General features: G+C 29.4%; 4 protein-coding genes across 4 annotated transcripts in view; all 4 read left to right on the forward strand.

The window, feature by feature from the left end:
* LOC119667029 (cell wall protein DAN4-like) overlaps positions 1 to 13,052 on the forward strand; it is a 299,435-nt gene that overhangs the window by 79,760 nt on the left and 206,623 nt on the right. The gene's annotated exons all lie outside the window — the stretch shown is intronic.
* On the forward strand, positions 873 to 2,586 carry LOC119671159 (myb-like protein P). Its single transcript, XM_038081694.1, has 3 exons — positions 873 to 1,175; positions 1,260 to 1,391; positions 1,874 to 2,586. Exons 1-3 carry the CDS (start codon positions 893 to 895, stop codon positions 2,482 to 2,484), a joined length of 1,026 nt encoding a protein of 341 aa, XP_037937622.1. The 5' UTR covers positions 873 to 892; the 3' UTR covers positions 2,485 to 2,586.
* On the forward strand, positions 6,553 to 7,275 carry LOC119671163. The gene has a single exon (XM_038081699.1). It carries the CDS (start codon positions 6,656 to 6,658, stop codon positions 7,145 to 7,147), a length of 492 nt encoding a protein of 163 aa, XP_037937627.1. The 5' UTR covers positions 6,553 to 6,655; the 3' UTR covers positions 7,148 to 7,275.
* On the forward strand, positions 9,927 to 10,656 carry LOC119671162. Its single transcript, XM_038081698.1, has one exon. It carries the CDS (start codon positions 10,069 to 10,071, stop codon positions 10,636 to 10,638), a length of 570 nt encoding a protein of 189 aa, XP_037937626.1. The 5' UTR covers positions 9,927 to 10,068; the 3' UTR covers positions 10,639 to 10,656.

The following is a 13,052-nucleotide window of genomic DNA, read 5'->3' on the forward strand; positions in this document are numbered from 1 at the left end:
AAGATTTTTGGTTGTATAGATAGCTATTCAATTAACAAGCTTTGAAACTATATTCATAGATTTTTCTTTATTATATATTTTTTTTAGTTTTGTAGTTATCGATACCTTAATTGTAATAGGAAGTTTAACTACATTTAAACTTATAGTGGTGTTTGTTATGAGAGGACCCAAGTCATTTACTTTTTCAATGACATATATAGTTGATAATTTTTAAGTATTTTACTCTTTTTTATACTTCTGCAACCCATTAAATGTGGTGTATAATTTGTATATTATATTTTATTATATATTATATACCTATATATGTATATTTATATATCCGAACATATTTATATATGTATATATAAGTTGTATATTGGTATTGAGGATTTTAGACATCTTGTATCTCTGCAAATATTGATACCAGCACTTCTTCCCCACCTCACATTCCATTTTTCACGTTGTTTGAAACACAATGAGGAATCGCATTGCCATAAGACACCCTATATACGAATTAAAATATTAAGAAATTATTAAATATATCAATGGATTTGGTATATGAACATACTTAATCTTTTATAATGCATAATTATTTAAAAATATATTAATTGCCTCAAGTAGTGAAAATAAACAAATCAACAATGAGATAATGTTATTGTATGTAGCGCAAACATGTGTCGGATTCTTCAACAACAAAATAAATTGAATTTGTCAAACACTCAAAAGATAAATTAATCCTGAAATTATGCATCTAAAATTTGAATGTCGAAAAATTCAGAAAATGACAATCGTTGACTCTGAGGTTATCAAATTAATAATTGTTATTAAAGAATAGTCTATCTATTAATATGTATTTCACTTTAATTTTAGTCAATTTAGTATAAAAAATTCATTCACAAAGTGCGCAACTAATATGAGGTTTAATATATTTTTGATTTCGCTAGTGTTTTTGTGTATCATCATAGAAAATTGGTGTGCTCCAGTAGATGAAGTCGGAAATAAAAATGGAAGAAAACAGAAACCAGTTCTTTACCGGCGTCTTGTGCATCGTCGGCCAACAACTTATGGAGATGATGAGTACATGGACAATTTAATGGAAATTTTCTATACACGCAACAAGCCACCCAAACCATATTTTAATAATGACGACATTGACAAGATCATAGCGTGTGACTTTGAGCCTTGGTTAGAAGGGTGTAAGTTTCAAAAATAGAAAAATAATATTAACTATAATATTATAGTATTTTTATAAACATAAAAAAAATTTACAATTATTGAAGGTGAAGAATTTGTACAATCACCGAAGCCAACCCTAAAACCACAAAAACCAAATAAAAAAAATAATCATGAGGTAACTGATGAGGAGATGGAAAAAATGATACGTTGCGATTTCGAACCATATTGGGATGATTGTAAGTAGCAATGAATTTAATTTCATTAAAGAGCAAAATGAACTTTTAAACTTTTTACTTTAAAAAACAAAAAAAAAATTTCAAACAGTTATATTAAAACTCCATTTATTCAAAAAGATATTAAAAATGTTTAATATAAGAATGAATAAAAATTTTCTTATTATGCGGATTAACATAAAAAAACATATCAGTGTTATTTATTACTAACTTAGCCCCATAATCTAATGGATCTTATCAAGTTTGTGTATATTTCAAAAAGTTATAGTAAATCCCTCATCCAATTTAAAGAAAAATACAAGTAAAAAGAATGAAACACCATTAGCGTGGAGTGTTCGTAATAGTCTCACAACTTCTTAATTTTAATTACAGTAGCTACAATACAATATCTTTTGTAGTTCCAAATTATAAGCTTACGTTTAGTATTTGAACATTTATTTTATATTCTTTTCATTTTATATATCAATAACAAAAACCGTTTTTAGGTAAAGAATTATCACCAAATGAAGAACCAAAAACTACAACTCTCCAACCAATCTTTATAACATCAACAACAACTTACCAACCAAAAACTACTTCCACAGAACCAGATACAGAATTTATAACTTCGACATCTCCGGGGGTTTTAGTGACAACAATATCAACAACATCTACCATAGCTCCAGAAACATCAACCATGTCCACAAGTATTACTTCAACCCCAAGCGAAATTTCAACAACTATAACAACATCTACAACTTTAAGAAGTGTGGATTCAAGGGAAACTGTAAGCACCACAACTGATGAAGATTTGCCATTTTTACCAGATATACCGGTTTCGCGGGAGAATCAAAATAACGAAACTATAGAGAGTCCTCATAATAATGATACTGAGATTGATGTTGAAAATGAAGTGAATGATAATAATGAGAACGATGAATATCTCACAGATTTTAATAAAGATTATAAAGACAACGATACTGAAACAATAAATAATAATGACGCAGAAAATGTCGATAATGATGTTGATAACGATATAATTGAGGAAAATAATGAAGATAACGAAATATATAAAGATGATGAATATAATGTGCTATCAAATGATGATGAATTCTAAATAAAATCAATAAAATAAAATAAATAAAATAAGTTTTAAGCTTTTGATGGCATAAAGTTAATACCTCATATAGGTATATACGTTATATGTTTTAGTTCCAAATATGATTTCCAAAATAAAACAGATTACAAGATATGTTTTGCTTATACGTTTTTTTTATTAAAATTCAATAAATACAATTTTTACTACATAAAAAAATAATCAGTATCATAACTGAATTTTATTAAATGTTAAAAGATATATATGTTGTTCTGATAAATGATTTTTATACCAGTACTTATATATAATCCTTCAGCTGACATATTTGGATAAAAAATTGTATTTCTATTTTTAGATGACACTGAGTCTTTTTCAGACATTTTTAATTATTATAAGAAAGAATATCTCCATCAATGTGATAAAATAGAAAAACATACTCCTATCAACCAACTCATATCAACAGTCAGGTGTATGTTGTTAAAGTATCCCGCCGAGATATGATTGTAGAATTCCTTTGGGGGTGCTGACTGACACTTGGTTGTCAAGGTCGACATGCGGATCGAGGACATAGACCCGGTCGTTATTGCAATCTAGAAATGTATCTCTAACATCGAATTAAACTTTCATAATAATTATTTTAACAAACAATTCGTAAAAAAAACATCTTCAGGTCCAATTTTTAAATATTGAATAATCTATCAGCATCCAGACCTATGCCTTTCATTCCTTTTCTAGCAACTATCATCACCATGCTTCCGATGATAGAGTCCATAATTTGGCCTACAACAACCAAAATCTAAGAGTGGTAAATGAAACCCTAATCAATGTCTGAAACTGCCACAGCTCCATAAATCTCAACTCCACTTAAGTTGAGTGCATACTTAAGTGGAGCATCTAACTAAGTACGACAATCGCAGTATAAGTGCGATTTTTATTGGATTTCAATCTTTGTGTAAAATACCAAGCGATCGAAATAAAATAAATGAATCATCTTAACAAAAATTACGAGATAAAATGAGACCATGACTTAATAACAAGTTTTATTACAAACGATGAGTATAATAATTACTTGAGGAATAATAATAGCACAGATAATGGTAATCATACTGTCGTTAATATTATTAAGGATTCAAGTAAGAAAATTTATGGATATTAGAAACTAATATTGATGATATTAGATGGCTTTTGAATAGAAACAATGAAAACATTAAGATATTAATAGTCTAAAGTCTAATTCTCTAAAGTTTATTTTGTTAAGTAATTGGGTTAAGAAAATTGATTGGTATGGCATTTCACCTGCAACCACAGATTAAGAACGTATGTCAAGTGTTTTTGATATTTGATTAATTTTTATTTAATTAAATGTGTATATGTTTAAAAAAGATTTTATTTAATTTTTATTTAAATAAAAGAAAGTTCAAGTTTATAAAATTAAGAGTATTTTTATACGTCATTTATTTACGTTCGTTGTAAACATTTACAAGGAAACCAAAATAAATGTCATTGCCTTCATTAAAAGATTCAGATTCAGTTTATTTAAATATATATGTGAGTTTTAATAATAATACTGTAAATATAAATAAAATATAATATTTTTGTTTTGCACTTATTTTATTGAAACCGATTTACACACAAAAAATTATCTGAACACTTGCGTACGGTAATAAATTTCCTGCTTAGCAAATTTCTTCGCGTCTATTTCTGAGAAAAACATTTATCTTTAAGTAGCAAAGCTACTAGTAGTTTAGAGAAGAAAAACATTTGGTTTTATTAGTGTTCAAATTACAATAGATCAACAGATTAAATTCAAACTGAGCTAAGTATTCTGTGATATGGAATTATAACAGGTTAGCTATATACGTATGCACTCAATCTTCCCAATCAAATATTGTAAGACTTAGTCATTCGGTTTAAATTGAATTATATGGGAAACGGTGCTGTCTCAGCACGAGAAGTACTTGCGAATGTTCTGTCAAGCATACAACGTAAATACCAAAACGTCATAAATTCTTAAAGTCAGCAGATTTGAGATTTTATAGGATTAACCGGTCATAACGAACTACAAATGCATTCGTTGTATGTACATTTGTGGTCATTACAGCACTGAAAAAAGCAAAAAAAAGAGACTTTTCATCTGGAAGCTGGATTTTACGGTAGCAATTGACAATAGTATTTCAGTGCTGGACCAGTTTTTGTTGGTTAGTACAAAAGGGGCAATAAGCTACTTTAGTCAATTACAAATATATAGCTGGACGATGGATAGGTGTTAGGCGGCCAGTGTGAAATGGGCTCATGTTAGTTTGAATAACATAAGTCACTGCTATCTTGATAATGTATTTTAAAAACATTTTTTTAAAATAAAATATTTCACAAACCATCAATAATATATACATATAATATATAATAATGTATAATATATAAATTATGCACCAAAGGTAATGAATAACATAACAAACCTCTTTTTTTAAAATAAAATATGGTATATCACAAACCATCAATAGGTCGTGCAGATATTAGATATAAATATCTATTGACTATTTCAATTTATCTGTAGACTCGTAATTTTAGGTTATTTTTATTAACTTAAGTATCTATTAAGGAGGATAAAAATGTCTTTCACAAATTATTTTTTGTTCTATTCTTTTTCTAATTTCAGTTAGGATATAATAGATTGTAGTAAACAAATTCATTGCACCCATTTGAGTCCAAAACTATTAGGCAAAGTATTTATTTATTTATTTCTATTTAAGTCAGTGCACTTGAGCACTTTTACTTTTTATTAACTCGAGATATTATTAAAACATTTATTTTAGACAGAAAGAATTACTTCTGTGATACTATTCAGAAATTATTTTTTTTTTTGCTTTTTTTTAATCCCATTTAAGATATTACATATGCATTGATATGTTTCTTTGCGATTTATAGTATAAATACGCAAATGTTGCTTATTGGATCTGAGGCAAATATACAACTTAAGCTGTTTCCGTTAACAGTGTGGATCCTTTTTGATATCCTATATCACCGTAAATATTTTCCGTTTCGGGCGACTTACACTTCGGGCGCTTCGCCTATCGTAAGGGGGCGACTTAAATTCATTAGATACGAATATGAATTGTTGTGGAGTATAATTAATAGCTTTTAATTGCGATACCTGACCAAACGAGAGTTTTTGGTACCATGAGATCCAGGTGATCATAGTTTAAATTGTACTTGACACTGTGTTTGGCTTCTTACAAGAACGTCCTGGTAGCTGTGGTTAACATCCAAAGTTACGCAGAAGCAATGTTGATGTATATGATTTCACTCGATGTGAGTCGCGTTTTTTCAAGCGGGTGCTATGTCCCAAAAAGGCAGTGGTTTAGATAGATTTCTGTATACCTACAATTGCTATATATTTGCTTTTTTTCAACAGGGTGCTATGTCCAAAGAAACTGCAGTGTTTCAGATGGGCTAAATATCAAACTTCAATGGGGGATTTGTTGGTGCATTATCTGAGTTCGTATATTTGGAACACCGTGGTCAATAAGCCTATACAGGAAATAACCACGCAAAACAACTAAAACTCATTCTGTAAAATGTATCTCACTCACATAATTGTTTATGTTCTTTGGTCCAAGAAATTATCTTCTACATTTACACTATTTTCTTAGAAACCTGGTTGCATATATATATCTTGTAGTCATTAACTTAAGTTAATTATCATTAAGAAGACATAGGTTTAATAAAACTTTTTATAGCAATTGAATACATAATTTTATATGAGATTTGGCTTTTAGCTTCAAATAAAATGTGTGATCATATGTTTCTAATTGGTTTTATTAAAAATTGCTGTACATATATACATGTGCACATGAACATCTAATTCATATTATCTCACAAAGGTTGATTTTTTTGTGTTTTTGGAGCACTTTTATCTCTATCTGATTTTAACTGCAATAAGAACCAATATGCTCAGTGCAAGATGTAGTTTATAATTTATGTAAAATGAAAAAAAAAGAATTGAATTCAACAAATTGTAGCACAAAGAATAATTTTCTTGATTGAATAAATACAAATGTTGTCAATTATCTGAAGTGTACAATTTCAGTCATAAGTTCGCAATCGAGTCGATTTATATTTAGTTGATATTTTGCGCGAGAACAGTTCAAATATTGTCCAGAGGAGAAAAGAAAAATCATTTAAGATCCTAAATATGAAATTATCCTTTTTGTTTGTTACTCTACTATTGGCCATCGCTACAGTTAATGTACGAGCAGATTTCTTGGATTGTGATGAGAAAATCATACCTTCTCTATCGGATATTGCTGATATTGGACCTAAGATAACAAGTAGCGAGACGACAATCCCCAATGAACACGAAGTACGTGATTTTTTTAAAAACATCGGTTGTCAAATCAAGAAAGGTGCCACCAAAGTGAAAGAGCAGGCAAAGAAATGGGGTCGAGAAATTAAAGAAGGCGCTAAAAAACTAACTGAGAAGGCTAAAGACTTTGGTGCAGATATCAAGACAAAACTTAGTGATTACACAGAAAAAGTCTCAGAGCAATCAAATGTTGAAAATTTAAAATACGACGTATTTGAACATGTTGAGATCATAAATCCTGATGTTGAAAAAGCAGAACAAGAGTGCGGACATGGCCATATATTAGATGCCTTGGGCAAATGTAGTAAACTACGAAAATAAAATTAATTTAGTGAAATATCAAACAATGTTCCATACATAGTATATACAGTTGAAGTGTCATATTTGTTTTGCATTTTTATGTAAATTCTTTTTTTATTTATAACAATAAATTTGTGATGATAAGAACAAAGAAATTTTGAAATTAAAACATTTTCACATAAGTTGTATTATTAATTACATCAGTACGTGGAATTATGATGAGTAACCTCCTGATTAACCTTAATGGCTTACTAAACCTTAAAATTCAGACAAACGAGTGGCGTAGGTAGGATTTCGGCAAGTGTGAAAATAAAATTGATTTCTGTAAAAAAATACTATTTTGATTAAATCATTGTAGAAATTTTAATTCAACGAGAAATTGTCGTTAAAGCTTTTCTTGAGAGGAATAACATAATAATATGAATTATTAAGTAAATACATAATTGCCTCTCTCTCTTGCTATATCTCGGATGTACATTATTTTTAATTCAAAAATAATAACGAATAATTCAAAAATAATACAATTGCTTAATTGATAGCAATTAATTGATGGGGAGAATATAGTTTACTTAACAAATTACTGGCAAAACCACAATTACTTATAAACTGAGGCTTAATAATTAGTTATCGGTCACTCGAACATCTTTTCTGAACGCCGTCAAAACACTCGCAATAGTGTTTAAAACCTCATTTTAAATTTAAATCAATCAATTTTTTTTGATTGAGTTAAAAATATTTTAATAACTATAATGAATAGGGTTTATTTAATGAAAAAAACTGTTTTGGAAAAACAAACTTTACAAATTTTACACATTAGTTGAATAACAAAAAAAAAATTAAACAAATAAACAAATCAGAATATTTAGATACAAATCACCATTCTCAATAGTGCTAAGCATTGCACTGGGGTTATTTATATGATTTTATTCCATTTATCATGCATTTGACACTATTATATTGAGTTCATCTCATTCTATTCTCACTACCCAGATACAGTTGCCTGTCTCTGTTTCTGTTTAGCGCAGTAAGAGATTACTTAAAATAGGCTTGCAAAAGAGTTATTCTGGCATGCTTAATAGCAAGTGGTTCAGATATTCAGTCGAAAAAGTTCGAAAGTAATTTTCTGGACTATTTTTTGATAAAAAGTTCACCAGGTTTTCTGGATCAATTGAAGTATGTCATTAAAATAAATCAAAACTATGCCAAGCTCATTCAGTCTAACATGGAAAATTACAAAGCAAAAGATGTCTATCAGCTGAGCAGAGCATAGCTATCGTGGCTTAATTTTTGCATTGCTTATCGATTCTAATTGAACAGTGGGCACTACGCCCGCTGAGAAGTGAGGACCGAAATGTCATCTCAACATCAGATGGGGTTCTAAGTCCAGTAATTTTCCACTGCCTTAGATCAAAGTCACACGAAATATCAGTAGAGGTATCATTCGACCTTAAATTTATATTATTTTATATAGGTATAAATTAGAATCGATTAAAAATAAATATATGTATATGTATATTTCGAACTTCCTTATAAAGTTGTTTTTTTTTGTTTTGAGGTTGGAGAACAAAAAATGTCTACCCATACCCATAGCAACCCATATCAACTTTCTGTGGATAGTGTGAGTTTCACGATACTCGTTGACCCGCTGAGAAACTCCCCTTTCCAGGAAGAATTACATGACGCGGATCCATTTCTAGGAATTGCTTTGGGTCATACACATCTTGATTGCTTGATCAACGCTATCTCATAATAATAACAATATTAAATTTAAATCAAATTCAGAAATTTAGGCTTATTTTTAATACCGGTTGAAGTTTCAAAGCTAAAAGGGGGTTTGACTCTTTACTTTATTCAATCTTAATATAATTTTATATTAAGTATTATTATATTTTATAAACACAATATATTGAGCTTTTAAAATATTTTATATAAATATAAATATAAATTTAATTCGATAATCTTAAGTTTTGATTTTAGAATGCAGTTTTCGGATGTTTTTTAATTTGTGAATTCATTGCAAATATCAAAATTTTTTTTAAAGGTTCTCAAAGTGATTGGAAATTTAGAACAAATATTTCTATATTTTCGCATATTATAAATACTTCTGTACTCTTCGAAACTCAAACTGGTTCTGAGTCTTAACATTTGTTCAGTCTTAAAAGCATTTTAAATAAACGAAAGATCTTGAAATTCATCTGGGGAATGTTTACCCTAAACAAAGTTAATAGAAAGTATTTAAAATTTATAAAATTAATTAGAAACGTGTCTGCTTATGTATTCACATGAAGCTCAAAACTATGTCAAGCCAAATATATAATTCTTTATGTTTGTTTTATGAGATTGTGAAGAGTAAAGACGAGAGACAGTCAGAGCGGAATGTAAATACAAAGACAAGCTTTAGTATTGCAAATGAGGTAAAATCAGTGTAGAAAAGAAATGACACACGAGTTCTTCACCAAAGAACTATTCCACTTTAAACTACCAGAAAGAAGAAGAATAACGCGAGCGAGTTTAATATAACGAGAAGAGGAAAAAAGTTGTTAAATACAAGTTTCATGAGTTTGGCACAGTGCATTGTCATGCCCTTAAATGGTTAAAGAATCATGCCTGCAACATAAATCATTAACACATATTGCTCTTGGCCAGGTTGTTGATGGCAAAGCTGTTTACGGCACTGCTACGCTAGATAGCGACGATGATTGCGATGATGGCGATGATGGCGATGATGACGCTGAAGACGATGACAATAACATAAAAGAAAGAAGCGTTCGATGCGGAGAAATTCGACCCAACTCCTTGCGATGTTGCTGTGCGAGAATCAGTTAACATTTCAACTTCATACGTAAAAGACCAAACGTTTGTTAACAATATTTGAGTGAGAGTATCGCAAGAAGAAAATCGCTTAAACGAGTTAAAAAAGCAAACAAAAACAAAAAATTAAGATGAAATTTTTGAAAATTTTATTTGCGGTTTTATTTTGTCTTGCAATTGTCGGAGATTTCGAAAACTTTTATACAAAAGCAGCTGCCATTAATTGTAAGGATGACTCAACTCAAACTATCAACGACACAAAAGCAAATGAGAATCCATCAAGTGATAATAAAAATGTTTCTGAAGTATCTACAACCAAAGCAGAATCAGATACAAGTACAAAAGCACCTGAGGTGGTAACTACCGATGAGTTCAGTGAGGTCAAACAATTCTTCCAAACTATACAGAAAACCATAGAGAAAACCAAACCGTGGATGGAGGAAATTGGCAAAGAGACAAAACGTTTAGAAGTATCAGTAAAACGTATTAGTGACGGTTTTATAGGTACATTAAACGACTTTGTAGATAGGCTGATTGGCAATAATGATGCTGGTAATAATGGTGCAGTTTCATTGTTTAATGGTTTATTAGGCGGTACTGGAAGTGGACCGGGTGCAGTTCATGTTGTGAGCCAAACAACTAGGGTTGTGGAACATACGAGTGAATCGCCGATGACAAACGAAATTGAAATCAACAAATAATCATATAATATATAAAAATGAAGTAATTAATTAAATGATTGACTTGACAGACATTATTAAGACACTATTAAACTATTTTGTAGGAGTAGATGAAATTGTCTCAAATACCGGACAAAAAATTAAATATTATTGAGCCATGTTATAAACTTAACTAAAATAATAAAATGATGAAAAAAATATTAATTTATTTTAATAATAATAATTTTTTCTAATAATATATAAATAGTTTTTATTCCATATAGTTAATTCCACTTATAATTCCAGTGAGAGAAGTGGGTATAGAAGTGGTGATATATAATCATCATAAATATGTTTGTAAGCCACCGCTAAAATGAACTAAGTCAAAAATATCTATTGAGATTTAAGCTTACATGTGGCATCCTCTCGGCATGAAAATCTATTACAAAGAGTGTTTATGTTAATTATTTAACCATTTTATGGTTTAAAAAGTAAACCTAAATGAATCCTACTCACGAAACAGCTACTTAACATTTCGATTTATTGAGCTTTGTTTCAGTTTGCAAAATACAACACATCCTTTCGTCCGTTAGCTTTCCAGTACCTCCGAAATTGAAAAATCCTCATAGCATATCCAATCTTTCTTTCCTTGTTTTATTAAATATATTTGATATAGAGATTTGACATACTCAATCGGTTGATTTTCATAAAATTAAAATGATATCACCATTTTATTCAATTCATTTTGGATCACAAATAAATTCACATTAAAGAAACTATATGACTCAAACACTGTTACCAAGTTACCAAGTTACCAGCTTAAAATGGTAAATAACTGTTTAAGAATGACTTAGTTGATACTTAAGTCAACAATTTAAGTGGTTGAAGTCATACCAAAGTTATTACTGTGACATCGACGCAAATTTGACTTCTGTGGGTTCAAGTTATCCAGAAATGCATATTAGTTTTTTTCTTTCACATGTCTGAATTGATCTGAACGTTAATGAGTCAGAAACATTATAGGGCTTCAATCACTTAATGACTCATTGGACTAGTAGTTGTAATCCCTGTTTTCATCCGATATAGGTGCCTATATCGAATGAAAACATTATTATCAGGCCAAACCAAGCAGAATTGTAAATAAATTTGTGAATTGATACGTTATGATATGACGTCTGTTAGTTAAGGCGGTATGATAGCATAATTGTATATATACTAAGTGTGCATATTCTTTCTTAAAATATTGTATTATTCAGTAACTTAAATTTATTATTTTAAAATATCTTGTCCGTTAAAATTAACCATTTAAAAAAGTACAATTAATTACAATTTATAAAAAGAATTTATATAAGAAATATATAACTATATGAAATTTGAAATTTGAAACATTCAAACTATTATATTATTATATTATCCAATACTATATATTACATTATTTATTATAATAATGTATAAACCATAACATTTCATGTGTAAGGTGACAATTTAAAATAAGTAAACTTCGCCTATTGAGTTGGGACTTTTGCTTGAACATCAGTGATTTTATATAACTACTATAACTATATAACTACATTCTTAGCAAAGCAGTAAAAGGATATTTATTTAAAAGTCATTTAAATTTAATCGAACTGCTTTTAAAGTTTAGGAATTCTTTTGACAACAATTCTTTATAATCTGACTGCTTGTTACTAATAACATCGTTTAGTATTGTCTCAGACGTCAATAATTTTATGCGCTAAACTTGTGCTCACTAACAATAAACTATCGCCTTAAAGAAATTAGCTGCGTCACTATACCGGCGATATTTAATTACCTTAAAGTTCTGTTTTATTAAATGTTAATTAACATATGTAAATTGTACCTGACCAAATTACAGCTTCTATCATGCTATACTACGAAGCTGACATCATTATATTTAAATAGTATTACTCAAAATAGTACATCAACGTATTATTATATATCAATGACGCAATGCTTTACATGCGTACTACCCAATACATCATATTTGATATTAATAATATATAGGGTGTTCTGTAAATAAGCGTAAATAAGATATAGTCTAACAATACAAAGACGGGGATCAAAATGTGTAGAGTTTCTGTTTCAATTCAGCAAAGAACAATGGTTCAATAAGGTTATTTTCAGTTGGATGAGATATCTTATGTGGCAAACAGGACTTCTGCGAGGTTACCATTAATTATGCCACCAACGAAATATTTTAATGTGCTTGGTACAATTCGTGACATCCACAAAATAGTTTAATGAAGGCTTATAGTTTGGTTAGGCATCTGATTGGGATTACATAGTATTTCAACAGATTAACAGCATTTGTGACATGAATGAATAGTATTTCAACAGATTAACACCATTTGTGACATGAATGAAATGGTTTAACGAAGGCGCACAATTGGATTAGGTGTGGGATCATGTCACAATGCAATAAATTTTTACATTAA

Source organism: Teleopsis dalmanni, chromosome 1, assembly GCF_002237135.1.
Source record: "Teleopsis dalmanni isolate 2A chromosome 1, ASM223713v2, whole genome shotgun sequence".
NCBI classification, from domain to species: Eukaryota; Metazoa; Arthropoda; class Insecta; order Diptera; family Diopsidae; genus Teleopsis; species Teleopsis dalmanni.

Coding starts and splice junctions, on each gene's coding strand:
- LOC119671162 (XM_038081698.1), top strand. CDS start 10,069: ATGAAATTTTTGAAAATTTTATTTGCGGTTTTATTTTGTCTTGCAATT.
- LOC119671163 (XM_038081699.1), top strand. CDS start 6,656: ATGAAATTATCCTTTTTGTTTGTTACTCTACTATTGGCCATCGCTACA.
- LOC119671159 (XM_038081694.1), top strand. CDS start 893: ATGAGGTTTAATATATTTTTGATTTCGCTAGTGTTTTTGTGTATCATC. Junction 1,176..1,259: donor TGAGCCTTGGTTAGAAGGGT/GTAAGTTTCAAA, acceptor CAATTATTGAAG/GTGAAGAATTTGTACAATCA. Junction 1,392..1,873: donor CGAACCATATTGGGATGATT/GTAAGTAGCAAT, acceptor AACCGTTTTTAG/GTAAAGAATTATCACCAAAT.